This window comes from Drosophila guanche, unplaced genomic scaffold, assembly GCF_900245975.1.
Source record: "Drosophila guanche unplaced genomic scaffold, DGUA_6, whole genome shotgun sequence".
Taxonomy (NCBI): Eukaryota; Metazoa; Arthropoda; class Insecta; order Diptera; family Drosophilidae; genus Drosophila; species Drosophila guanche.
Genome location: NW_022995748.1, coordinates 4,460,486 through 4,487,252, shown reverse-complemented (window position 1 = coordinate 4,487,252; position 26,767 = coordinate 4,460,486). Strand labels below are relative to the sequence as shown.

The 26,767-nt window shown below is 42.4% G+C and overlaps 1 protein-coding gene across 3 annotated transcripts in view; it reads right to left on the bottom strand.

Annotated features, from left to right (window-relative positions):
* Positions 1 to 2,489: 2,489 nt before the first annotated feature.
* Positions 2,490 to 26,767, bottom strand: part of LOC117584167 — an 80,272-nt gene continuing 55,994 nt past the window's right edge. For 2 of the 3 annotated variants that reach the window (XM_034272931.1, XM_034272932.1), the window contains exons 3-6: positions 10,775 to 10,983; positions 7,595 to 7,730; positions 4,813 to 5,078; positions 2,490 to 4,744 (exon numbers count right to left, since the gene is read on the bottom strand). In XM_034272931.1, the coding sequence (XP_034128822.1) occupies positions 4,205 to 4,744; positions 4,813 to 5,078; positions 7,595 to 7,730; positions 10,775 to 10,983 (1,151 nt within the window). In that variant the 3' untranslated portion in view covers positions 2,490 to 4,204. The remainder of the gene's footprint in view (positions 4,745 to 4,812; positions 5,079 to 7,594; positions 7,731 to 10,774; positions 10,984 to 26,767) is intronic. The other variant, XM_034272933.1, reaches the window with a different exon arrangement.

The window sequence follows — 26,767 nt, the reverse complement described above, 5'->3', positions numbered from 1 at the left end:
GATGAACAGTTTAACTTATCATTTGGCATGGAAGTGCCAGAGCAGAGCAGAGCATGAACTGGGCATGGGAGGAGGCAATCAAAAAGTTTACCTGTGCCCCAAATTGATGCCTTCTTATCTGTGCGAAATCAAACATGAAACTTTTAAGCCTCACACAATTGAGCTTAATATGCTGAAAGTATCTCCCAGGCACAGATGCCGCACGAAGGTGGCTGTCAACACAGAATATCCTGGAAAATACCCATACCCAGAGCTTAAGTGGAACGCGAATTATGTCTGCCCAAAAACAGAGACTTAGACCCACAACCTGGGCCTGGACTGTGTGTGTTGCCTCTATTAGTTCTGCCACAAATGAATGGGAAAAGATCCCTGGGAAATCTGGCTGTTGTTTTCATTAGATGACAAATCTGATTTATGTGCCATCTGATAGCTGCCCGACCAGGAAGAGCAGACCTCAGGTGGGAGAACTCCTCTTGGGCTGCTCATTTGTGGCCATTTGTTGGCTGGCAAATAAATCTGTGAAGTCATCTCTGGTCATCCCACGGCGGTGTCCTTGTATCCCTGGCACTTATAATTTGTTTGGCTTTGTTCACGGTATTTATCAAATGTTCTTATTTCGTTGGCAGCTTATTAGTGAAGTCCGACGCGAGGTCCTCTGTCCCTGTGCTATCCGCAGCTAAGGTGCCGACTTAGGGATAAGTCTGCAGATATTTTGTATTTATTTTCCTTGTTGCTCTCTTTTTCTTTTGTTGGCTTAGGGATTGTTGTGGGATGTGCATACTTTGCCAGAGGATGAGCAGGGCTAAGGCAAAATGTGGTACTAAGGGGATTCCCTCCTAAAGTTTTCTCTGATAGGGATCAGGATTTGTTTGCACAGATATGAGTGCTGGTCAGCGCTGTGTTTCGCTGATATGTACCAAGGATGAATGGCAGAACATTTCTTTTCTTATCCACTTAATATTCACACCTCTTTATACATTCTTCCACACATGTAGACAGGTCCTGTATCTGTTCTGCACATTGCTTAAGTTCTTCTTTTGGCATTGTCCTTTTTTTTTGTTAACTGCTTCGCTCTTTTTTACTGCTAAACGTTTTGGCTTTTCTTTGGGACTCTTTTACCATTTTGTTGTTGTCCTCGTCGAAGGTTGTTGTCACGTTCGCTTGGAACATTTTCACGTATTTGAAATATTTTCTTAAAATTACCCAATTTTCTTTGTGTTGCATCCAGCCAGAGAATAAAATACAAAAAATATATATAAAATACACAGAAATACAGACTAGGTTTCGTTCTGCAGCTGGACAAGGTACCCTTGCTGGCTTTTCATATAATTGAAGCCGGTTTAATGTGGACAAAACAGCAATTTCATTTGAAGCAGATTTATGTAGGAGATTTTAAGTAAAGCAACTGAAAATTGTTGGAAAAGGCAAATTTAAAGAGGAGAATTATATCGGTGACACACTTATTAAAGCTGCAAAACGATATTAGAATAAACCGCCACAGATTTCGACAAATTTGAAATTACAATGGAGCAGAGAACAGGTCAAAGGCGCGGATTAATTGTAGATCTCATGAATTAAAAACAATCTATGAAGTAGCTAAATAATGCCGCTTCACGATACACTATAGTGTGCGATCAAGTAATGAAACTCCAGTTTTTAATTTGATTTTGAAACAAGTATGTTTTATTAATGAATTTCCACGATTCTTCCTCACAATTCGTTCGTTCTGGCTTGGATCGCTCGGGGCGCACATATCGAATGGGGCTTAGAGATATTTACAGAGTTCTAGAGACCGAGTCCCCTCGCTGGCAGCTAAATTCAGTTGAAATTACATTATGGCATTTGATTCGAGTTGAGTTTTTCGTTTGTAAATAATTCGTTTCTGTTTATGTTGCAGCGCTCTTAGGGTTTGAATTCGTTTACTGATTCACATAGATTTTATCGTATAGATTCGAATGCATTTTTGGATTTTCGTTAATTCATTTTTTTCTCTTGGCTTTTGTTTTATTTTATACATCTAAAAGTTGTTATTTAAATACACAAATAATTTACACTTACAATTAGCACACACTTATATTTTGTTTTGCTTTTCATTTTAATCTTTATGCCATTTATAGGGTTTCTTCTTTTTCATGGTATTATTTTTTGCTGTAGTTTTATGATTTCAGTTTTAGTAATTTTTATTTTAATTGCAGTTAATGGCTTCGATATTAAATAAGACTTAAAAAACAGTTACAGTTGACAACAATGCAGATTTATATATCCTTATGTGTGTGTGTGTGTGTGTGAGTGTATATATGTATTTATGTGTGTGTGTATGCATATAAAGGTAGATCTATGTCCGACTTAAATGGCCATTCACATTCACATTCACAATGCACTGCAATTACCATTTGAATTCATATTTATATTTATTGTTAATTCCTCGTTTATCCTTTATATTTATAATTTTCTCTCGATTGCTTAATATTAAAATTGGCGCATGGCTTTTGCATTCTCGCTTTTGCTGCCATTGACACCTTAATTCTAATTTAGTTAGCTCATAATCATATTTACACACAGATTTTATTGACATCAAAGAGGGGGAAAACAGTATGGAATCCTTGGACAAAGTTCATTTCTATTTACACAACCAAATAACAAAAATCATTTGATTTTGTTTTTCGCTCGATTTGATTCGATTTCGCATCAGATCTGAATGGATTTCAATTGTGTTTTATTAAGGCTGCATCACAATCATTTTGCTATTGTTTCGATTTGTTAGTTTTGTTCTGTTTTTTTGACCTTTTGCTATTGTGTTCCTAACATTTGGCTAACTAAATTGTGTACACATTATCTGTATGGATGGTGGCGAAATGGAGCTCGGAATGTTATTAGTTTATACAGAGGATGATCAAACACTCAAGCACTCACACACTTGTACATACACAGGACACATTCATGGCATTTATAAAGGGGGAAAAGTGGAAGCTTTCCATTCGGTTAATACCCATTAAGACTTTGGCAATTCATATAAATGTACGATATGTTTTTGTTTAGTTTTAAGACTTTTTCCAACAGTCACCAAGTTTTAATTTCTAAATTTGATTAGTTTTTCTCTCTTTTTTCCATTCATTTATATTCATTTTGTTTTGCTTTTTAAAATTAGGTGCTTTTTTGGTTTGATTTTTTTGTGATCCTATATCTAAAATGTTCCTTGTTATTTAATTACAGTTTTCTTTTATGTTATACGTGCTTCTAAAAAATAAAACTTTAATTGAAAGAAGAAATATGTTTGTGTGGTTTAATCTGAATGAATTTCTAGTGGCTGTTTAGTGCGTTACAAAACTATAGAAAAGGTAGACACTCCGTTGCATTGATTGATCAATCGAATAGGTATTAGCATAGAAGCTCAAAATAAGAAGTCAAAGGTCAAAGTTGAACGGACACTCGGACTGCACGAAGCCATTCTATAGTTTCGCTACGCACTGTACACCAGTCGCTTAATCCAATCTTTGTTTTCGCTTGAAATGCTGCGTAATCTGTCATCGGTAATCGTCACTAAGCTGACAGACATATCCTTACATATATTTTCCTATATATTTATTTATGCATATTTTATTAAACTCGTAATTTGCCGTGACCAACTTTGGTTGGAGGATTCTTCTGCTCAATTATCCTTTCATTTTAATGATATTCTTTTTATTATATTTTTGCTGATTTAGTTTATTAACTAGCTTATTCGCTTTTCGTTTTTCGGCTCTTTTGTGTGAGTGTGTGAGGGGGCTTAAAAGGTAATAACATACAATACAATTACATAAATATATATATATTTATATAATATTAAACATTTACTATTTACAATCGGTTTTGCGACCTTTTGGGGGCTTAACATTTTCCGCTGTGGATCGGATAAAACACATTCGCACCTGGCTTTACATACAATTTCGTACAATTATGTTTTAAGTAAGTTTAAATTTAATTTATGTGCTAGATAATTTCTGTTTCACTTTTTACAAATTAAATTCATGAAAGCTTTTTTGTTAACGGCATAAATAAATAAGCTGCATTAGGTTTTCTCTGTTTTGCTTGTTTTGTGTGTGTTTTCCTTTTTTTGATTTTCTCTTTTATGTTGAGTTTTTTTCAGTTTTTTTTTTATGCAAAGCGAAGACGGAAAAATCGGTGAAAACGGTGTTGGAGGGTGAGGAGTCCCACCTTAATGCAGCTACCGTGCAGTCACCGTCATTCCCCGATGCTGCTGCTGCTTCTGCTCCTGCGTCGTCGAGCTTCGGCTCGCGCTCCTCTCTAACTCCAACTCCAACGCCAGCAACTCACTAACCAAAAGCTCCTCCGCCTCTCCACCGTCCACGTCAGCAGTTACTCTCTCGCTCTTTTTATCATTCTCTTGCCCATTCTCATCATGTTCTTGATGATCTTTATTTTTGGAGTGGCTGTGCCGTGCGACAGAGATGCCGCCTCCACCCGCCAGGGCTGTCACCGCGGCCAGGGCCAGCAGGAGCAGGGCACTGGGCGCACGGGCCAACAGGAGCGAGTCCGATTTGCTGGCTGCATTTGTTTGAATGAAAAGCGATAAGATTTTGGTAACAAATAATTCCCGGTATGACATACCTTGGACGGGATCGGCGCGTGAGTTGCTGGCGTAGACGGTTTCGCGCGACTCGAGGACGGGCGCCTTCTGTGGGCGATCGCCCTCGACGGACTCCTCGTTGCTGCGCCAATACAATGTCGACAGCGATGCCACGCACTGCAATAGCCAACGAGAATTCAAGTTAGACACCCACTAAATTAGGGTTAATGCAATTCAGGACTTACCTTTAACTTCATGTCGCCGTTGCGGAAATGCTTTTGCTCCACTCGAAACTGGAGACCCAGCACGGAGGTCTCTAGATGGTCGCGCCCGGACACGATGGTGTCGTACTTGCGCAGCTTCTGCGGCTCGGCGGCCTCTCCATTGACGAACCACGACAGATCCACGGCCGGCTTAGAGCGTCCGGCCGTGCAGTTGATGCGCACCCAATCGCCAATCTGATAGCGCGGACGCCCGCCACTTATCTTCGGTGGTCCCTGGTCCGGCAGAGCTGCAAAAGAGAGACAACAAGTTAGTTTAACGCCAGAGAGAGAGGGAGAGAGAGAGAGAGGGCTGCTGACGAAGTTTGGGCAAAGCTAAATTTCATTTACAGCCGCAGACATTTGGCGGGGGACAGCAGCACGGAGCATGCAGTGTTGTGCGGGTTTTAGAATTTCGTAATAAACCTAAGCTCTGACGACCACCACAACAGCAGCCACCAGAAGAGACAAGAATAGAGCAGAATAGAGCAGTGCGGAGGGGAAGGGGGGGAAGGGGGGGAAGGGAACAACAAAGTCAGCGAAGCGCAGCCGGAAATTCAATAAAAGTTCCAGCCGCTGATGCACTGACGGACGTCTGATAAAATTGCGAACAAAAAAATAAAGCAAACTACAAAAAGGCAGAAAAAGGAATGAAATTTGTCAAGTGGAATCTGAAATACTCTAACTAAAGGGAGATCAAGGGTCGCTAACATTCCATCCATTGATATTGAAATAACTCCATCAAAAACTGTCCCTTAAATCCCGTCCCAATTGAGATATCTTTAACTGCTTTCAAAGCCAGTCTTTCATCCAGTTAGTGTACCCATCAGTTAGGGATCTATTGGCTAGGTTCCTGTGGGATCCGCACCAAGCTGGACTCTGCAAACGGAAACGGAAATGGTTTTGCTTTGCTGTTTTTGTTGTTGTTTGCCAAAGGGACCCGAAAAAAAGAAGAAGAAAAACCATCTGGGAGCTGTGCGGCATATGCGTTGGTTTCGTTGTTGAAGCTTTTAAAAACTTTGATTGAAAGCCAAACAGAACCAGAGAACCGGGACCACAGTATGAGCAGCAGCAGCAGCACCAACAATAAGCCAGGAAACAGCAAAACAAAAGCACAGCAAAAGCCCCTCCGTTAGAACAAAAGACACAGGCAGGACGACGAGGGCTAACACTAAAGGGAGACAGTCATAGAGGGGAGAGCGAGAGAGAGAGAGACAGAGCAGTGCTATGGCACGCCCACGCAAAAGTTTTATAATTGAACAAACGAAATGTCAACGCCAGTTCAAAGTGCTCAACGCGCCACGTGTATTAGTGGTATGCTCGTTGGGGTGCGGTGCCCGTTGGCATGAGGGGAAGAGAGTCACTGCCACTGCCACCCTCACACTTTAAATCATCTACCGAGAGATATTTTTTTTGTTTTGTTCTTTGCTTTGTTTGCATTTCCAGTGGATTGCGTGGCGGCGTCTTCAGCACATTTTTGGCATTGCCCTGCAGGAAATCTGCTCGAGACGAGACAGAGACCTGGACGGACTTACGGACACAGGGACTCATGGATCCACGGACAGACAACTTCCAAAATTGAGTTAAACTGTTAAGCTCTGGGCAGTTTTGCCTGTGGGGTTGGGCTGGTCCACTAAGCTTGTTTGGCATTAGAAGCTGGGAATCAAATGAAGCCTGTCAAATGCAGTTCAAATGCTTTTTGACTAAGTAAACACAATTTCGATTGAATAAAGCTGATTGGGTCAGGACAGCCAGCCAACCAGCCGGCCAGTTGCTCAGAATCAGGTGAGCCACTTTGGTAAGCAAAATTAAATTAACGCTGGACAAGGTTAAACTTATACCATTGGCAGTAGAGCTAGATTTCGTTGCTAATAATCCCTGGTTTACTATTTAAGTTTAAGCTGACTTTAAAGTTAATGAAAGTCAGAAAATCGGACAGCAGCTGAAGCAGAGCAACAGCGCTGTTAGCTTTCCAGGTTAACAGTCTGTTAGCGCCCCCGTAACAGCTAACTGTTAGCGCTCCCGTTTGCAGATATCTGTTAGCGCTCCAGCTTACAGCTCACTGCTACTATCTACGCGCTCTTCAGCCTTAGCTCCCCCAGAACTTTTACATCTACAACTCCATCTATAAATGATGAAAAATATATAAGCTGTGCACAAAGAACTCAAAATTAACTCATTTTAGTTACTTCTCTGAATACATTATTCAGTAATGTTCCATACTAATTTGGTTTTTAATTCTGAGGGCACTGTAAACTGCAGACTTGTTTCACCCAGTTAAAACTTGAAACGAGTTGCACAGAAAGTGAGAGAGCGACCTGTCCTCCATAAGCATGGTTCTCTTGCTATCGACTTTTCTTGTGGCGACAGCATGAGCCAACACCTTCCACATCAAAGTTCTGTGTCGACTGGCATTCAATCAACAGGAGCTTAAACACTTCATTTCACTCGCTCCCCACCTCATTCTCATTCGCTCTCTTCGTACATCTCTCTCTGTCTCTCTGCTGTAGCTTTAAAGTACAACCACCATTCTGTGACAAGTTTTAAGAGTAAAAGTCAAAGTCGCAGGCGACGTCAGACGCAGTTCGCCCCCACCACAGCAACCCGCTGAGCCACAGCAGCAGCCAACCAGTCTGCAGTCAACGCCAAATGGCCACAATTTCTAATTAGAGTTATAAGTTTTCGCCTGACTTTCAGCAGCTACTACTACCAGTATATAGAAGGAGGATATAGGAGGTGCTGAGGAGCTATATATACATATACTTACACACAACAACCATATCGCCATGCTCGGTGACCGTTTGGAAGGAAGGCGCCTCACCGGAAACCTCGCAACGGAACCGTCCCGCCGAGTTTAGATTGACGTCGCGCAGCGTAACAATCGCGTCGCTTGAGTTGTGCAACTGCAATTAAAAATGGAAGAGAGTGAGAAAGAGAAAAGAGAGTGAAATTGTTGAATGATGGCACTGAGAGAGATGGAAGATGGTTAAAATTAATGTAACGAAAAGTGGGCGAAAAGTTGTTGCACTGCTCGATCTCCTTCACTTTTCCCCTCTTCACCCAATTCCGTTGTCATTGGCAGTTTCAATGGGATTGGGGTTGGGTTGCTTGGACAGGGGCATGTTGGCAAAAGGGGGCGACGTGCAGCCACTTTGGACGTTAATGTAACGTAATTGCTTTTGAAAACTGCCGCAGTTTCGCATGTTTTCGCTTCGGCCGCTTCTTCTACTCTACTTTGTGCTTGTGCTCCTTGTGGGTACCCTGTAAAAGTCGGTCTGAAGCATTTTCGATCGGATAAAGTATTCCGCTGTTATCCCCAACCATTCAGCTACCGGGTATCTTTAAGTCGTTATTCCCCCTACAGCCTACTTCTTATTTGTTTTTAAAATGCCTTTTGAATGTCGGGGCTCCGTCCTACGTCTTATACCTCACCCTCGGCAAAGACCCAACGTCCGAGAGGGTCAGTGTTGAATGTCTGACCAAAAAAGGGTTAGGCAAATATTTCACTTGAACTTTAAGCCATTAAATCCCGGGTCTATAGCGCTGGGTGTAGGAGATGTTGGAGTTAAGGTGGACCGGGGATCAGTTTCCCCTGCCCCGGCCTCGGTGTGTTATCTGACGGAGCAGAAAAGTGCACTTTGTTATCTTTTATTGCGAATTCTTTCGGCCCTCTGCCCACCAACAATCTACCCTCGTCCTTTTGCTGTTGTTTTAACCTAATTTATAGTTTACCACACGGACAGAAAACGCAGACGAAGAGGCAGCGGGCAGCGGGCAGCACAGGTAAACCTCACGTCTAAGCAACACAGCAAACAGCAACAAACTATTCCCAACTGCAATAAAACAAAACCGAACAGAAGAGCAGCCACAGAGCCACAGCCACAGAAGCAGCAGGTCCTCTGCCCACAGTTCATGGTCCGCCCCCACCCCTCCCGAAGTCACTCAAATCGATTATGCTAAAACAATATCCAGCAAATGGAGCTCCCCTTCTTACACTAACACTTACACAAACACAGCCACACGTACATGCGCATCAATTGGTTATCGCTAACTGGCATCTTCTGCCGGCCCCAACATCAAAAAGTTTACCGCTAAGCAGCGAAAAGAACAAAAGCGACAGTGGGAGGAAGGCACGAATTGAGTGGCTAAAAGTGTTTACTCTGTGGTAAAGAGAGAGGGAGTAACTGTTTAATTTTAATACTTTAAATCTCAACTTCAGGAATAACTAAAGAATGTTTTGACTCAATTCCTCAAGGAATATTATTTTCTAAATGATTAGTTTCCTTCCAGTAATCCCCTGGGGAATCCATAGACGCGTTTCTTGACACAATCAAATCTTATTTTGTGCCATTTATTCTCACCAATTCCCATAGTGGCACAACGGAAATCGCTTTGCGGTAATGTGGTATGTGTTGCTGTTGCTATAACGCGCTTTATGGACACACTCGGTCACGCCCACCACCGCTACCGAAACGCAAAAGCGCAACTTGAAATATTTATTGCACTTAAAGAGAGACAGAGGGATGGACTGGCACATAGAGAGAGATAGGGGGGCGAAATAGAGGCACTCACGAACAAGGCGTCACAGGACGTACGGGCGGATGGACGGACGCATTCATGGGAAAACAGATTTCACTTTTTCGGTAGCCGATTAGTGGGAAGGAGAGAGGAGAGAAAGAGAGCGCAAGAGAAAGAGAGTGGCAGGCATGTCGAATGTTGCCATTGCCATCAACCAGGTCCGATTGTCTGCTCACGTGCTTATCTGCCACTGGCTCTCCGCGCTTCCTCACCCCACTACACCAACTATTCCTCCCTGGAAGTGCCGTTGGCTCTGCAAAAGCGGTGGTGGAGTAGGAATCGGAATGGGAATCGGAGATGGAGGTGGAGCTGGTGTTACCCGGCAGAGTCTAGTGCATTGTTACGTGCCAAAGTTTTAGTGGCAAAAATAATGGAGCGACGCCATTCTAAGTGCTCTACATCCATCCTTTACATGCACTCCGCTTCGGTTCGGACTATTAAACAGTTCGATCTGGCAATTCAAAAAAAAAAAACATCCCTACCCTCCATAAGTATATGCACATGGCATGTTATATGCATCTATGTACTTTCAAAACTCTTGGCTACTCTTGCAGCAGTCCTGCTCAAGCACCAGCTAACAAAAATTAAACTCGAAATTTACAACAAAACTGGGAGAGAATTTCCAACGACTAAGAATATCCAAAGAGTAATAAACTAGGAACTTTATTTGGTCCAGAAAGTTTTGGTATTTTCAGGTTAAATATATTGGAAAATGTTTAAGCCGAAACTGGAGGATAGAATCTAAAATATATCGAGGTTTTCTGTTTAAACTTTTAAATAAAAAACTCCTTAAAACTCTATGTATATGTATCCCGGCTCTAATCATCTTTCGTAGCTGAGAAATCTCTCCCAAGTCACCTCCCGTCACATTTCTGCAGAAATCCCTGACTCAGGTCAGTTTTTTGTTATTCAACTAATTTTTAGAAGGATGCACAAACGAGTCTAGTAGTTCTTTTGTCTCTCTCAGTCTGGCTGCGAAGGCAGCGTAGCACATTGTCGGCACGGGTAAGGACTTACCTTAGACCCAGCAGACCCCAAACCCAATCCCCAACCCTCACCGCAGCTCACCTCATTCAGTGTAGCGATAAACAATTCGCTATTCTTCGCAAAAACACACTCGCACATGTAGACCATAAAAGGAGAGGAACATAAAAGAGGATTGAGAGAATACACTGGAATACACAGGGACATGATGTGCCCCTCCCACCCAGTGCATTGTTGTTTCGGCAGACACCGCAAAAAGTATGCAGCGTTGTTTGTAATGTTTAGTTTTAGTACGACACACTCCCGGACTTTTGAAACTTTTTTCCTTTTGTTTCTCTTTCCATTGGGGTAGGCATCTGTGTGTGTAGAGACTTCGTATACTCACATCAACTTTAACACCTGGGAGCAGGAAGGTCTGAGCCGGCGGCATGTCCCTGGGCACATAGCGATAGAACTCGTTGCCATCCTTATACCATTTCACCGAGTACAGGGCCTCTCCGTCCAGATCGTAGAGGCATTCCAGCTGCGCCGCTGAGCCCTTAATCACGTAATTCGGTATGCGGACCTCGACCAGTCGCAGCCCAGTAATGAAATCTGCAATGCGAAAGAGTGCGACAAAAATTATTTATATATTTTTTTCGTGGCTATTTTTTGTTTTACAGACGACTTAAATCATTAATTGGGGTTGGGGTGAACGGAGGGAGTGGAGGCGCCACCATGATTGATTTATGCGGGTGGAAATTTTAATTAATTACAAAAGTTTATTTTTACCATGGCCAGTGTCAGTCAACCCTGAGTGATGAGCCAGCCCTTTAATGTATATTTTATATAATTTATAAAAACATCAAACTCTCTGCCTCTTATGGCTCTTTTAATTTGTAAAGGTGCTGCTTACATAAGGTACACTTAGAGAAATAATTATGGGTATAAAAACGTTTAGTTTCGCGCCTTAAACTAAATTGAAGCATGCAATAGTCTGCAGATAATTCTCTTGGCTGTAATAATGCTTCCAAATTATAGCTAATTTATTTTTCCAAGTGTAAATGCCATATATAACATTTATTTTATATACGATTAATAAGTCAATGTGATGACAGGAATGTGATGTTTTGGTTTTTGCAACATGATTGAGTGCCTGATTTATGCATTATGCTCGCTCCTCGCTCCACCACTTCGCAGAGTCTTCAACTTTTGCCACTCACTGTGGCCACTTGTTCGCTCTATCTCTATCTTTATCTCTATATCTTTCCTTGTCTATAGCGTTCTATGTCCCCTCTTGAAGGCTCGTCTCGGCTCTTGTAACATTTTATGGCAAACTTGTTTATTGTCAATATTGACAATGATACAAGCCCACAAAGAGAGTGAGGGAGAGCAGCCCCCTACAGCTGGATAGACTATGTTTGAGCACACACACACACACACACACACACACGCCCACCTACTCTCCTTCTGCGTGTCCTACATTATTACAGCGCCTGCGGCTGTCACTCCAGAATGACTGCTCACATGGATGCCCTTCTAGACTCACCCCCATCATTCCTCCTCTTACCAATCGTTGCACATTACAAGTGTAATAAAATGTGAAAGGATATTATTGTATACAAAGGCATCCACCCACCCATACATCAGGGAGTTCCCAGCTCTGGTATGTGTGTGGGAATATTTCAATCTCTATGAGTATAATATATCCTTGGCTCTCTTCTCTGTGACTTGCAATTGTTGTCGCTCCACTTGAGGCTCAGTTTGAGTGCAATGTCGTGTCCGAGGCGAGGACAGCACATTTTTGGGTTGAGCAATGATTTGTGGTATTTTTGATGTCTGAGAAGACATTTCATGAATGACACTCTTAATGTTGTCCAATTCAATTATGAAATGGCAATCAACCGAAGATCGAAATGATTCCATTTCAACTGATGGAAAATAAGCAATGAAGCAGATTATATTTAGGTAATGGCAGAAAGAGAGAGTTTATACTCTCCACACAATGCATTAAGACATTAAATTTCTGATATATTTGAGTATTCCGGAATGAGCGTAATTGAATCAAAAGAGAGAGAGAGCTCAGGGCAAACATTCAGAAGCAAACCTTATCGAAATCCTCTTTGGTTAATCCTCTTACTAATATAATGCTTTATTTTAGGCTGAATCATATTCTAGATTGTAATTGGAATTATTGTTCTTTACATTATTCGTGTAGCCTGAATTTCCAGAGCGAACACAGCTCCAACTTAATCACAATGCAAACCTGCAACACCACATCAGGAATGCTAATAAACAAGCCTGGAAATTCATAAACATATGTACAAATGCATACTCTAAAATGTATGTACATACATTTATGTATACATGTACATATTTACATAAGTCTCTCTCTGTGTAACATCTCCAATTTGTTGGCATAGAGATGCACAGTCAGCCCTTGCCCCTCCCTTGTACGACACCACCCAGGTGTAAGAGTACTTTAAGAAGGCACTTGCTGCAAGCACCTGGCCACAACTTGCCACAAAGCTGCACCAACTGACAGCCAGGCCAGCCCAGGACAGAGCGGGACAGACATTAATGAGACTGCATGGGTAAACTTTTTTTTGGCAAGAACGCACACACGATGCAGAGACCACTGTGTTGGCCAGCATACCAAAATATAAAGAACGAAACTCAACTCTATACAAAAGAAAATGGTGAAAATAAAAGGGAAAACCAACGGAAAAACTTTCATTTTACTTTTGGTCTTCAAGTGAATTTAGGTTGCATGCTCGCTGGCGCTCACACTCATTAATTCTGCTTAAGAGTCGAACTGCAAATGGAGAACTACTGAGCGAAAGTAACATCAGAAACGGTGTTAGAAGTCGCGACAGAAAGCAGGAGTAAGTAGAGCATCAAGAAGAGGCTGTAAATATGTGCGGAATATTGCATACCCTAATTGATTGACTGATTCCGTGGAGGATATACAATTTACTCCTCCAAAACTGATCTAATTTCAATGATTTATTCACATATTTCATGTTAAAGCATATGTCTAAAGCATATTCTAGGTGTAAGCCCAGAATACCCTCTTCAAGGGCATAGCAAAGGCAGAAGAGCAGAAGAGCAGAAGAGCTCCAACCAGCAGCATCACCTCCAGCGCCAGCGGCAGCGCCAGGAGAAACTTTCTCTTTGGGTAATTTAAGTAACTTTGTCATTTGGGGGCGCCTTGACACACTCACACACAAAAGTACATGCACACACCCGAGAACAGTGTCAACAGGGCAGACAATGGGTGTGTGGCTGCTGGAGTTGAAGTTCGGGGTTTGAGTGGAATTAATATGCTCAGGCTGCGACCTCTGCCAAGTGAAAAATCAATTTCCCTTTTCCCCCCACCACACACACCCATTCAAAGAAATTCTTTCCTTCCTTCTGCTTCTTCCGTCAAGTTTTTCCTGCTGGGTAGGAAAACTTTCCTTTCATACTTCATTGGGGTTAAGTGATTAAATTTGCAAGGGAACCAAAATAATAAGAATACCAAGAATCAGCAGCCAAAGAGTATGCTTGAAATGGAATGCGAAAAAGAATAAACTTTTACACATATGACAAGAAAATTTATGCAGACACTGTCCCTCCCTGTACCTCGCTGAAGCTGAAACATAATTGCTGTCAAGTCGAAACTTTTCTGTGGCAAATGATGTCCAAATGTGATGTCTGTCTCTTAGCAGAATATTATCAAAATGGTTTGAAGAAAAGAAAACAAAGGAATACTTTCAGACTTTCTTTCGTGTAGGATTTAAGCAGAGGCAAGAAATGTAATAAGCTCTCTGGTTTAAGTCTTGTAACTTTATTATTTTTACTCATAAATATTTTTTTAATTAATTTGAGACTACAAACACGACTAAATCTACCATCACTCTTCGATCCAAGCCCCAACCTTAACATATTCAAAATACAAGTACGACTTCCATAAACCCTCCAAATTGTTGCCCTTTTTATGTTTTCTTGAATCTTCCAAATCCTTCCACAATTTCGTGGCATCTGTCCCACTGTGACTGTTAAGAGGCGACAAATCATGTTCGATTCCATTGTGCCTTTGGGCGTTTTCAAAAATCCTTCGACCGTCTCATCTGTTGCTGTTGTGCCCCCTAGCGGCGTTTGTTTAAGCTGTCATCGGTATGGGGTGGACAGTGGAGCGGGGAGTGGTGTGTTAGAGGGGGGAATATTTGGTGTTTGGCCCACGTGTGGGGCAGGTCACTGTATCGTTACACTATTGCTGGTCCATCTTTAATCTTTGGCAAAAAGTTAGCCTCGTTAGAGACTTTTCCTTTTTATTCTCCAGGTCCTTCTCCATTCTCCACTATTGCTTCGTTTCCTTTTCTTTTCTTTTCTTTTTCTTCTTTTTTTGGGGTCCTCGGGGCCGGTTCAGGCTTAATATCCGTTGCCATCGCCATTGTTGTGGATGTAGTTGGTGTTGGTGTTCTTGGTTTATTAGTAGTTCGTGCCAGGACACGGCCAGGCAGTCCTGGCTTCATGCAGCACATGAAAGGACGTACAGGAAGAAGAAGCTGTTTGCCTATGTAAATGTCTGCACATGAGCCAGGACACTCCTGCTCGTCGTGGTCTCCATGCTCCACCACGTCCTGCCTTCCAGTACAAACAATGCCAGTGCGTGTGAGAGAGTGTGTGTGTTGCTCTGGTAGTGGTCGTGTTTCTGGTCCTGCCCCTGCTGGTGTGGCCACTGCCCGAGGTAGCAATATTTGCTTTCTTTGCTCTCATCATTTGCATATAATGGCTCTGTAAAAGTTCATGAGGATCTGGGCCGGGATATGGCCGTTACCATGGCAGAGATGCGATGCCTGCAATTCGATTGTGGAATTTAATAAAAACCCCGTTGCAGGCTATGCATTCTCAGCGACTTAACCCTGTTACAGTGGCAGCTCCAAGGGCAGGACATCACTTATGAATGGTCAACAATTTTATGTCCTAATATACATCACAATTTATTGGCTGCTTAGACATTTTTGAGGAGGCAAATTAAGTTGCATAAATGGACATGGAGAACTCTCCTTTAAGTCAATATCAGCCTGGTTGGAACCCAAAATATCCGCTCTGCAAAGCTTTCACTGTAGATCCAAAGCCAAAGAAAGCTACAAAAATTGATTCCGCTCTGACAAAACGAAACTAGAATCGGAAAGTGGCAAAATAGGAAGAGGATACCAGGGAATTTTTACTGCTAAAATATTTCACCAACTAAGATTCGCCTTCTCCCCTCTCTCTCTCTCTCTCTCTCTCCTTCTCTCTTTGTACCTTCTGCTATCTATCTCTGCCCCCTAGGATACGGAAATATTCGCGACTCTCGCTTGGCCTGACTTTAATGTGTCTGGGGGCCATGGGCCGGCCGCTGGGCGTGGCAAAGCGCAACAATTACTTCAGACCTCCCTGGGGCAACATCAAAACTGGAAAAAAGCAACGGAAAATTGTATGGAAAATGAAAAGAAAACAAGGCGAAATGATGATTAGAGGAAGGGGACTGGGACTGGGACTGGCACTGGGATTGGTACTGGGACCCTGGACCCTGCCGTCCGTTGGGTCTCGGTTCAAATGGAGGTTAAACTGGACGAGGCTGTAGTTACAGTTATAAGGAAGCAGCCCTGCCCTGCCCTGCCCACCCCCATTGCCGGCATAAATATTAAATTGCTGAGACAATAAGATAAGAACATTGCCGAGCCTTGATTAGGGCCAGGAAAATAAAAGAAAAGGGGCGTGCATATCTATAATTGAGGGGGTTGCTTGCAGGTCGGGGGAAATGCTTTAAAATTTGTGTAAATTCGGGCGGGGTGGGGTTCGGATTGCAGGGATAATAAATGGGGAGGATTAACCCCAATTAGTTTGGGTGGGATTTAGTTTCTTGTGTAAATTCGAAATCAGAGGGGTTCCCTGTGCAATGTTTGCCTTGAACTTTGTTAAGCTTTTTTTCCAGTTTTGTTCTTTTTGTTTGTTTAAAAAATATATTTAAAGAATTTATGGAAGCCTTCTAGGGATCTTTTATAGATCTTTATGCACTCATTATCCCGAGAGTTTCTGTAATCTGTATCCCATGTGTTGTATCTTTTGTCCTTTATGTTTTCTTCTGGCCCCTACCCATTCGCTCTTGCTCTTGCCTTTTCCTGTAGTATTTACTTCCTCTCCATCATCATCATTATCCTGCTTCATGAATTTCAATAAACCTTTCCCTATCCTGCCCATTTATCGTACGTATCTTTGTATGTATCTTTGCCTTTGTCCATATTTATTGATAAACCATGATTTACGCTCATTATTTGCTTTACTGCGTACACAGCCACACGCATGGACATGGACCCACAGAAGAGGCAGCTTATTTGCAATTGTGTTGGTGTTAAGCAAGTTTCCCTCCACACACATCAATGCCAACAGTAAGAAGTTTGAGGAGGAGAAGAAGCAGAGCGATAACAGTAAGAGCAGCAGCAACAATCGCATTGAGTAGGCAAAGGATAAGTACGAGTAGTAAAGGGAAGCCGAAGGAGTGACAGCTAGAAGCAAAAACTAGAACTGTTAGGCCTGTGCAGGGTATACTGATTGTGGGGTAAGACAGTGCATTCAGCTTGGAGTTCCTAGTCCTTGCCTTTTGTTTAATGTGCCTTGGGGCCTGTCGCCGTTTGAGTAACGCCATTATATTCATTAGCATCACACACTCCCACTCTTAAAAGCTCCCGGCACACACTCCATCAAGGCCTCTAAGTCTGTCCCACTCCCACTCAGGATGGTGCGGCTCGAGAACAAAATTGTTGCTATTGTTATGCATTGCACATTCTACTCTCTCTCTGACTCATGCTCTCTCTCTCTCTCTCTCTCTCTTTGTCTCTTGAGTGTGTGTCTGTTTGTCTTTTCCTTTGACTGTGTTTATTTTGGTGCTGCTGTTTCGCAGCGGCTTCTTTCTCCTACTACTCCACGAATTCTCTTTTCCTCTTTAGCTAGAGTTTTGTTTGCCCATTGTAGCTATTGCTGTTTTTTTTTTGCATACCCTGCTCTGAGCATAGGTGTATTACATTCGTGTAAAAGTATTTCCCATTCATAACATTTGATTTATATTTATTAATCGCATTAGCAGCTGTCCCGCTGGTTGGATCTGCCAGAAAACCATAGTTTAAGCCTGTTGAATTCTACCTTTCAAGGGTATCTCATAGTCGCTTTGACAACTTTCGGTTTAGTTCTGGTTTTATATATATTTTTTTTCTCTTTCGTGTAGTATTTTCGCTGACTGGCGTCAGTAATTTGCTCCTTATTGAGATGTTTGTTTATTTACCGAGCAATTTGTATTCATTGTGCTGCACACAGAGACGGAGGCGGCGGTGGAGCCATGGTTTCCCCTTACACCACAGTTGTATCCCGTTAAGTTTACGATGTGCTCCCGGCTTTGGCCTTGGGTAAGTTATAGTTTCCGCAACTCATTTCGTTGCTGTGGTTTGTTTGAATTGATTTTTATGCCGCCATCAGTTGGTCATCTTCTTTTCTCTTTCCTGCTCCGGCTCTTTCTCGTGTCCTTACCCAATCTCTTTCTCGCTCTTTTGGCCAATTTAATTGTTTATTTTTGTGGTTTTCTCTGGAGAACGCTGCCTGCGGCAGGGGCCGTGGCCATTAGCCGGCTGAGTTAATTTATTTGCAATTAGTGAAATTTTGTGTGTGCTTAGGGTCAGCAAAGGATTCATTAAAGGATGCGAATGGTATGCTTCGATTACTTTCTTTCTCTGTCTAAGATTTAGGGCTTACAGAGTGTGTGGCAGAGGTATGGATTGCTGATTGGATGGACTTTATTTCTGATCTGTGGTTTTAAAATGTTAAGGAATTCATTTGCCATCTTCATACATAATTTTACGGAACGCATTGTCTAATTTAAAGTTCTCTATCGCCCACTTTATATACAAATGAGCCATGGGTATTGGGCCTAAGGCAAGCAGAAAGTTTTCCCTTCAAATTGTCGAAAAATGTTGTGACTAGAGCCATGTAATACTCGTATGCCATGCACATAATGGAAACCCCAAACTTGAGCTGCACTTGAACTTTACTCAGAAATGGGAGAGTGGAACAGACAGTGAGCGGGCGAGAGTGAGATTGGTAGGGAGGAGGAAAGTGAAACAGAGAGAGAGTGTGAGTGCATGCACACGTCGCCTCTGGGCTGCATCATGCACTGGCTGTAACATTTTGCTAATGGAGCTTAAACTTTATGTAAGCTATTGTCGAGCTTTATCCCCCGTTTCCACACATCCCCGAGTCTGTCGCTTTCACTGCACTGGATGCAACCAACACCCATGTCATGCAGGCATGACTGTCGTTGTTGTTTTGGATAAATGTGGGGTAGGTCGAGGGAGTTACCAAAAAAAAAGAGGAGCATATTGCATACTTTTGTGCATGCAAGCTGAAAATTAAAAGCGCTTACGTTGGCACACAGCACAAAAAGAAGAGGAAGGAGCAAGAAAGGAGACGGGTAAACCCGAATAAGCACAAACGTAAGCAAATGAAACGAACCGGTAGCTAAATGCACAGTAATGCAATGCCACCCGCTCCGCCCATACCCCATGCTCAGAAGAATTAAATGAAGCTGTCTTTCCATCGCAGTTCCATCTTCCCCTTTCCCCTCTCAATCCACACAGTCACTGGCACAGCCACGTGCCTGCCTCTCTGGGTTTCTCTTAAACCACAGTCGTAGGACAGGCAAACAAAAAACAAAAGCGCTCTCTTGATCTACCGCTCTCTGGGGCTATGCCATTGCAATGCCGTTATAATTTTCGCATATTAATGACGGGCGCCAAGTCAAGCAAAAGAAAGCAGCGCAAGCAGCGGAGAGCAGTGGAAACAGAGCGAGATAGTGAGAATGAGAATGAGCAAGGGAGAAAGAAACGGAATTATAACAGCTTTTGACTTTGCTGTTTCTGTACCCTTGCAAAAGGTTATTACACCATTAGGAAGATGTTTGCATTATCATCGCTGCAGATAAAATATTGGATTAAGACTTCAGCTTTCTGGAACTTTGCACAGACCCAGAAGTACCTTCATATGTGAGGCGCCATACCAAAGAGGTTAAAGTAAATTAATTTGTAAGGGTATCTGGTAGGGTATCCTCTAAAGAGCACCTTCTGATACGTTTTCGACTAGCTTTGCGCTGTCTTATGACTTTTGGCACGAACTGCAGCTGTTGGTGCAGATGATGATGCGGCGGCTGCCTGCTGATTCTGCTAGTGCTCTGATGATGATGCTGATGAGGCAGACGATAATGTCGCTGATTTGCCACATGAATACAAATACAACAAAGGGTAAAAGTCCAGCAGAGAAAGAGAGAAAGCAAAATAGAGCGAGAGATAGATGGAGAATGTACCCATGCGATGCCATCTATCTCAGGCGCAGGAATAATTTAGTGCTCTGTAGAATAAATGTTTCAGTTAAATTTTAGCAATTCGTTGCAGGGAGAAGAAGGAGAAGCAGAGGGAATCAACAGCCCAGAACCAAGGAAATTGTTGAATTTTTCATTTCTCTTTCGCACTCTCTCTATCTCTCTCTCTCTCTCCCCCTCTCTCTCTCTTACAGGCAGCTCTGGTTATCTCTGCATCTCACTTGGGCCCGGTCTGGGACTGGCTTCTTGTTGTAATTACTCTCCGGATCTCTCTTAAGCCATTTGTTTGACTTGAAATTTATCTGGATATTTGACTGTTCTATTAGAGCGAATCTCTCTCTCTCTCTCTCTCTCTCTCTCGCTCTCACTCTATGTCTTTCTCTCTGCTTTGTATTTTCCCCTTCGACTACTTCGTGATTTCCTCTCGTTTGATTGGACAAAAACTTGTATCGTATTTCAGTTTGGAATACAATTAAATGTACATTTTGTAAGAGAAAAAAGCAATTATTAATCAATGGAAGAACCTAATCTGGCAGCTGGCAAATCGATAGCACTGAGAAACAAACTTGAAAGCACAAGGAGAAACTTATTTTCAGGAAAATAATTGGCTCAAGTTTTCTACTCAACAGCAAAAGTTTCAATTATAAACTAAATAATTATAAAAAGTAAACCAGATGGAATCGAAATAACTGCAGCTGAAAATGCAAAACGAAAATGGGAAATAAATCAATTACTCAAATGACCAAAGAAGCGAGAAATGCCGAAAAGCAGCGTCAGGCTTTGTGTAAAATTATGCCACCAATTAATGTTTTGAATTTGAAGTAAGAATTCCGACCTCTAAAGAGACGAGAGCATGGAATATCGCCTTGGAATGAATTTAGCCATTTGCGTCAACCACATGACATGTCAGTACGTCTGTCATATTGAAAATAAACCGCTAATGCGTTACCACAAAATCCAACAGGGAGCAAGAGCTAAAAATAAACATACATAAGGTCTGGGCAAAGATGGGACAAATAAACTTACTGATGCAAATAATTCTTCCCCACAATTGACGCATTTCAGGATATTTTGAATATGTGTTTGGTGCTTTACCTTTCAATTCTATTATGATTAAACGGAGGCAGCAGAAGCTAGCTTCTTACTCTTACTCTCTTACATAATTTATACATATTGAATGTATAAAGAAAATTAATTCCATTTCAATTTTAATAGAAACCAAAACTCCAACACAATATAATAATTGTTTTATAATTCCATTAGTTACTTTATCAATTTCTTAATAATATTTTATTTTCACTGAAATTGTGTTCAATTTGTTGCCAATTTTTGATTATTTTAATTTGACGGAGTAGAAATACTTGCTCGCCATGAAAAAACAATTGGAATTTAATTCAACACGCACACACAGACACACGCAAATCCAATCAGAATTGTTGATTCAAGATGATGCGATTAAGATTCCTGTTGCTTAGTGTAATCGGAGAGTGGAGCAACATTTTGCGGTAACTCTCGACAACCAAAAAAGGCCTTGAGATAGTCATCAGCGAAGAGAGAGAGAGAGAGAGAGAGAGAGAGAAAGAGAGGACATTGAGGAAGTGCGTCTTGTCGCTGGATGCTTATTGAGGCTTAGATCCGATTTGCCAAAAGACAAGCCGCCCATGAAATTGTTTGTTTATTGAAAAATGATTGTGCGGCGAGGAGAGCGGCAAAGCGATGGTGGGCAGCGGTTGTGGATAGGAGGGGTGGCTGGTGATTGTAAGGATGAGATTTTGTGTAAGAGGAAAACCAAAGACAAGAAACCGAAACCAAAGCAGACAGGCAGACGGCAACAACAGTAGCGAAACTTCTCAAGACAACAGCAGCAAGAAAATCGAACTTCAGTTGGCGAAGTTTTTGATACCCTTACAGAGGCATAGCTCGGGTGAGATTAAGATTGGACATTATTCAGAGATATATTATAACACAAATAATGATTTCCGTGCTGCTTGCAGAATATTTTCTATTCCTATGACATCTCTTTTTAATCAGCAGAAACTTCCATTCCTCATACAATCATTTCTGATTAAAAAATCGTCATACCCTCTGCAAAGAGTACAACAACAGCCTCCACGAAGACGGGTGGCAGGCAAGCGATGCGATTAAGCGATAACCCGAAATGCGAACCTTAAGCCGCCAAATGGTCTGTGAATGTTGGAAGGCTGCCCAAGAGCCGGCTTGTCCCCGTCCCCACGGCACACCCTCCCTCTCATCCTCAGCGACTGGGATGCCCTCTGCCTGTACCCTCCTCTGTCCTACTCTGGCCTGGTGTGGTCCGCTGTCCTTCTCTGTAGGCTTTTGTCGGCTTTTGGGGACCCATTATCATTTTTGAAATCAATCTGTTTACAAGGAATAAACGCATATTTGAATGTTGTTTTCCCCTCTCTCTCTCTTGCTCCATCTCCCTTTTTTTCTGTGTCCTTCGGTTTGATTGTATTCTGATTGTCTTTGACGCTGTTTTAAAAATCGCTTGTTGATTTTTCCATTTCAGCATTCAGCATTGCTGCTGTTGTTCAAACTTCTTCATGATGTGTATACCCTTTCGAGGAGTATTACGAACTAGGACAGATGTTTACACAATGCAAATCTTTTCTCTACTGATCTAAATCTACTGCAAGAAATTCATCTTAAGCTGATTTGTGGAAACAGGCGGATCGGAACAAATATTCATCTGCAAGCTGTCATTCCAATTATCAAAAGATAAAAAATTCTTCATAAATTTAAGCATATACGACAGACATTATCGATCTTCTAGGGTATCGATCTATCTACATCCTCTCTTTGTTGATGTTTTTCCGCTTTATCTGTGGCACTATACATTTTGTATTTTTCTTTTCTCTCACTGCTACTCTCTCTTGTTCCTGATGAGAGCTTTAAGTGTGTGTGTGTGGTGTGTGTGTGCTTTTGAGTGCCTCTGGTTGTCCCTGTGTGTGTGCGCCTGTTTGGAGTGTTTGTGCCACAAAAGGCGTGGCAGGGTGGGGTGGACAGCAGGCGACTGTTGCCCGTTTGTGTGCATTGATTGAGTGCATTGAGTTGTTGAAGTTTGTTGCCAACAACTCCCCCTTCCCCACTCGCCTTTAGTCCAAACCCCAACCCCCAATATGCCCAACATAAACAACAGTTGGCCAGAAAAAGTTTTCTGCCTTTTTGCGGTTTTGTGATATGGCCAACAAAACAAAAGCAGAAAGCATCGGGTAGAGTGGGAAAAAATGTTGACAACATATTGCATTGGGCCATGCTTAATGTCTGATGCGGACAGAGTGGGAAGGGGCACATAGAGATAGGCAAACAGAACAAAATAGAGAAGGATAGAAAAGGGGAAAAAAAAGAATGCCTGTTGACTATCTGTGAAGCTGCAGTGAGGGTTATTTAAAGAGTTTCCAAGACAGATAACAGGGGAGTTACTTTAAGTTCCCGATTTGACATCCCCAATCGAGTACTCTTCCCTTTTCTCTTTCCTTTTTTTTGTATATTTTACCGCTACAAATGTTCAATCCACCCTCGCTGCTTTAAGTTCCGATTGAAACATTTGAAAATGTTTCATTTTGACCATTTGCAATTCACTTTTAGTTGCTTTTTGCTGCATTGCCGAGAGGCGCAGGTGAGAGTGTTCAATTTGAAATGTTTTTCAAGTTAATTGAAGTTTGTGGGTGACATTTTGGGTTGGTAACCCCCCGGCTGGGTCCGAAACTCACTCGAATCGTAAAAAACAAAGGAAGGCCACACCCACTGGGATGGTCTACCTGCTACACTTCAGCCCTGGGTGATGATCCCTCCCTCAAATTCGACCACAATTTGCATCAAAAGTTGAAAGTTGACGCACCTCTTGAGGACAGCCGCAAGAATCGACCCGGAAGAGGACGGTCACTTGGGCGTCTACGATTACCGCAACTGAACCCTGCCCCATGAACACCTTGAACACCTTTTGACTAATTGTATTAGATAAATTGTGAAACCTTAATCATGTGGACGTCGTGGCCGTCGCACTCTCCAAAGACTTCCCTGTCAACGGCAAAGTGCAGTGGGAGCGAAAGAGACATTCAAAGCGATATGGGAGTGAAAGACAGACTAAATGACATTGCTCCCTTGAGGTGTTTTGGCTGAATATTTGCCGTGTGCATTGAAAATTATATGTCTTCGGGCCTCATTCATCCATTCCAAGGGTGGAGTCGTCATCGCTGTCTTCTGCTTGCTGCCCGCTGGCTGTGGGCGCACGCTTTTATAGGGTATTGTGGGGTTGATTTTGTTCAAGGTTGACATGCCACAGTGTATGTACATTCCTCTGGCATTGCCACGCTGGCTCGTCTTGGTTTTATATTGCATTTGTGTCTCCTTTGTCTTTGGTCTCACTTCTGTTTTTGTGCCTGACCGTCGCCCCACTGTGGGTGGTGCTCCCCCCCCCCCGGCTCTTCATGGTTCGCCTACGCTGCGGGCTTTATTCAATTTCAAGTTTCATTTTACTGCTCTCTTTCTACCGTCGTTTGTCGTCTCTCTTTGGCTCCGTTCTGGGTTTGTCTTTTCCTGTTTTATATTTAACTTCTCGGTTTACCTTTTTTCTTATTTAATTAATTTTACTTTCTGTCTGTCCTGTCCTGTATCTGTGTCTCTGTGTGTGAGTTGCAGTGCAATATGGTAGTGGGTGTTGGGCCTGGGCTTGACTGGTTTGGACACGGCCAGAAGCCCTTTGGCCTATGTCAGGCAATTGTCCGCTGCGGGTCACAAAAAAATGGATTTAAGACCTGGCTTCGCTTTGTCTCTCTCATCTATCGCTGCTTTATTCGTGTTTGGTATCTCTGCAACATTTATTTGCCATAGTTCACAATTATAATATCTGTGATTATTTTTAGCCTTGCCCCCGCACACACCCGACACATACCCAAACACACACACACACACGCGAGATTAAATTTTAATTATGAAATAATATTGTCATAAAATTTGCATAGCATTTTGTGTGGGGAGTTTTTATATTTTTCGCAGCTCTCCTCCGCCCACATTTATCATTTATCATTAATTGACAGTAGTTCCAGAGCTTTGGGGGTCTTAATTTCATCTAATATATAACTGAGAAAAATCTCATAAATTATGCAAATTTTTAATGAGCAGCCCCGGCACAAGCATAGCGTGTGGTCCTTTTGGGCTGTTCGGCTGCCGCCGGCTGGAGGGGTTACGGGTGAACCTTTTCTCTGCCAATTAGAGAGTGTCTCAAGGCTTCCGGCTGTCGCAGCTGTGTGGGTCCCATCCCCCTACACACACGCCCTGCACATCCGCCATTTGGGCCACAATTAAAACATAAAAGTCACTCATACGTCATGTAAGTCGGCTTCCCCATCAACCCCTCTGTGTGTGTGTGTGTGTGTGATGATTGTATGGGTGTGTGCGAGCTGCCTTGTGTGGGTGTGGGTTTTGTGAGCATTTATGGCATTTGTGCACAGCGTGAACGATGTTGATATGTGCCGCACGCAGCCCTTTACTCCTCCCTCCTGCTTTCCGATGCGGTCACACGCAGAACAGAAATGGTTGCCTACTTTTGCGGGCGCCACAAGTCACCGTGGAAAGAGGGACACGGAAAACGACGTAGGGCATACGCAAGACGGGGAACCGTTCACGGCAAATAAGAGCAAACAAAAGGGAGGCACGCAGCCCGGCGCAGAAACGGCAGCACTGGCACACAAACGTCGAGTGCAAATAAATGCAACTGTGAAAATTACACATCACAATTTATGAGTATTTGTCATGGTCAAACGTTCGAAATTTTGTGGTTTTGTTTTTAAAAAATATGACAGTATTCAACACATTTCTTTGTATTTATTCACCTAATGAAATATTTGATAATTACGGAAAATGTTTGCCATTTTGATTCTAATGATTTGAATTATATTTTTAGAATGTAATAAGCTTCCCCCATTATTCGGCTCATTATTAATTCTTATCAGCTAAATATTCCCAACAAATAATTGTTAGAAAATTAAATTGCGCCTGTTTATTTTCTCCAACTGCAAAATTAATGCGAATTAATTTAAATAATGTAAGTATGAATTATTTATGTTTATCCGACTCCCCTTCCCACGCCAACATGCCCGTGCAATTTCAATTATCCATTTGAGTTTTCCTGTGTATTTTTTGAATGCATAATTTACACTCCGCTCCCACGGTGCCTGTCCAACATTACGATATTTTATTTATACGCCAGCAACGTTTCTGTTCTCGTTTTTTGTTTGTTTATTTGTACGCAATAGCAGCACACGCATGGTGGAGGCGCCCTCATAGCGCCTCGTTTTCATCGTAAAAGTCGTGTTGTTTGCCTTTGCCTTACAACGGAATATAATTTGCGCATTTCTCGCATGCTCTGGATACCCTTTCCGAGCTTATTGTGTAGAAAACCTCTCTCCTTTCGAACAACAAAGAAACCACTTCAACAACCAAAGATTTCTCAGATATTTTCATAGTTTTTTTCAAGGGTATCTTAATCTTCGCCTCTCGGAAACTCCTCTGTCTCGTTTTGTTCCGTTTGTTATTGTTGCTGTAGTTGCTACTCGGGTAGCAACATTTTCTTTCACTTCCGCTATGCGACGACACTTTTGCCACTTGTTAGGTAGGAGGCATCACGTCTACCTTGGGGGGCCTGAGTGTGTGTGTTTTACTATGTAAATGTGTGAAATTGCTACGCGCCGTATGAAAATTCCCACATGAGGCGCCTCACGAGACTTGGCTCCAGCTACGTCCCTCCCTCATGCACTGAGCTTGACTCTACTCTTTGTTTGCTTTTTGTTATTATTATTTCTTTCTGTTTTTTTTGTGCCTTCAACTTTACCCCGGTGAGCGTCCCAGCTCTCTCTCTCTCTCTCTCTCTCTCTCTTGATAGCAGGGACTGAGACGTCAGCGAAGGCTGCCTGCAACGTTAAGTACTTCCTAAACGATGGAGAATTTTGTATACAATAACCAGAAAAAAGACTGACCGTATGCTTC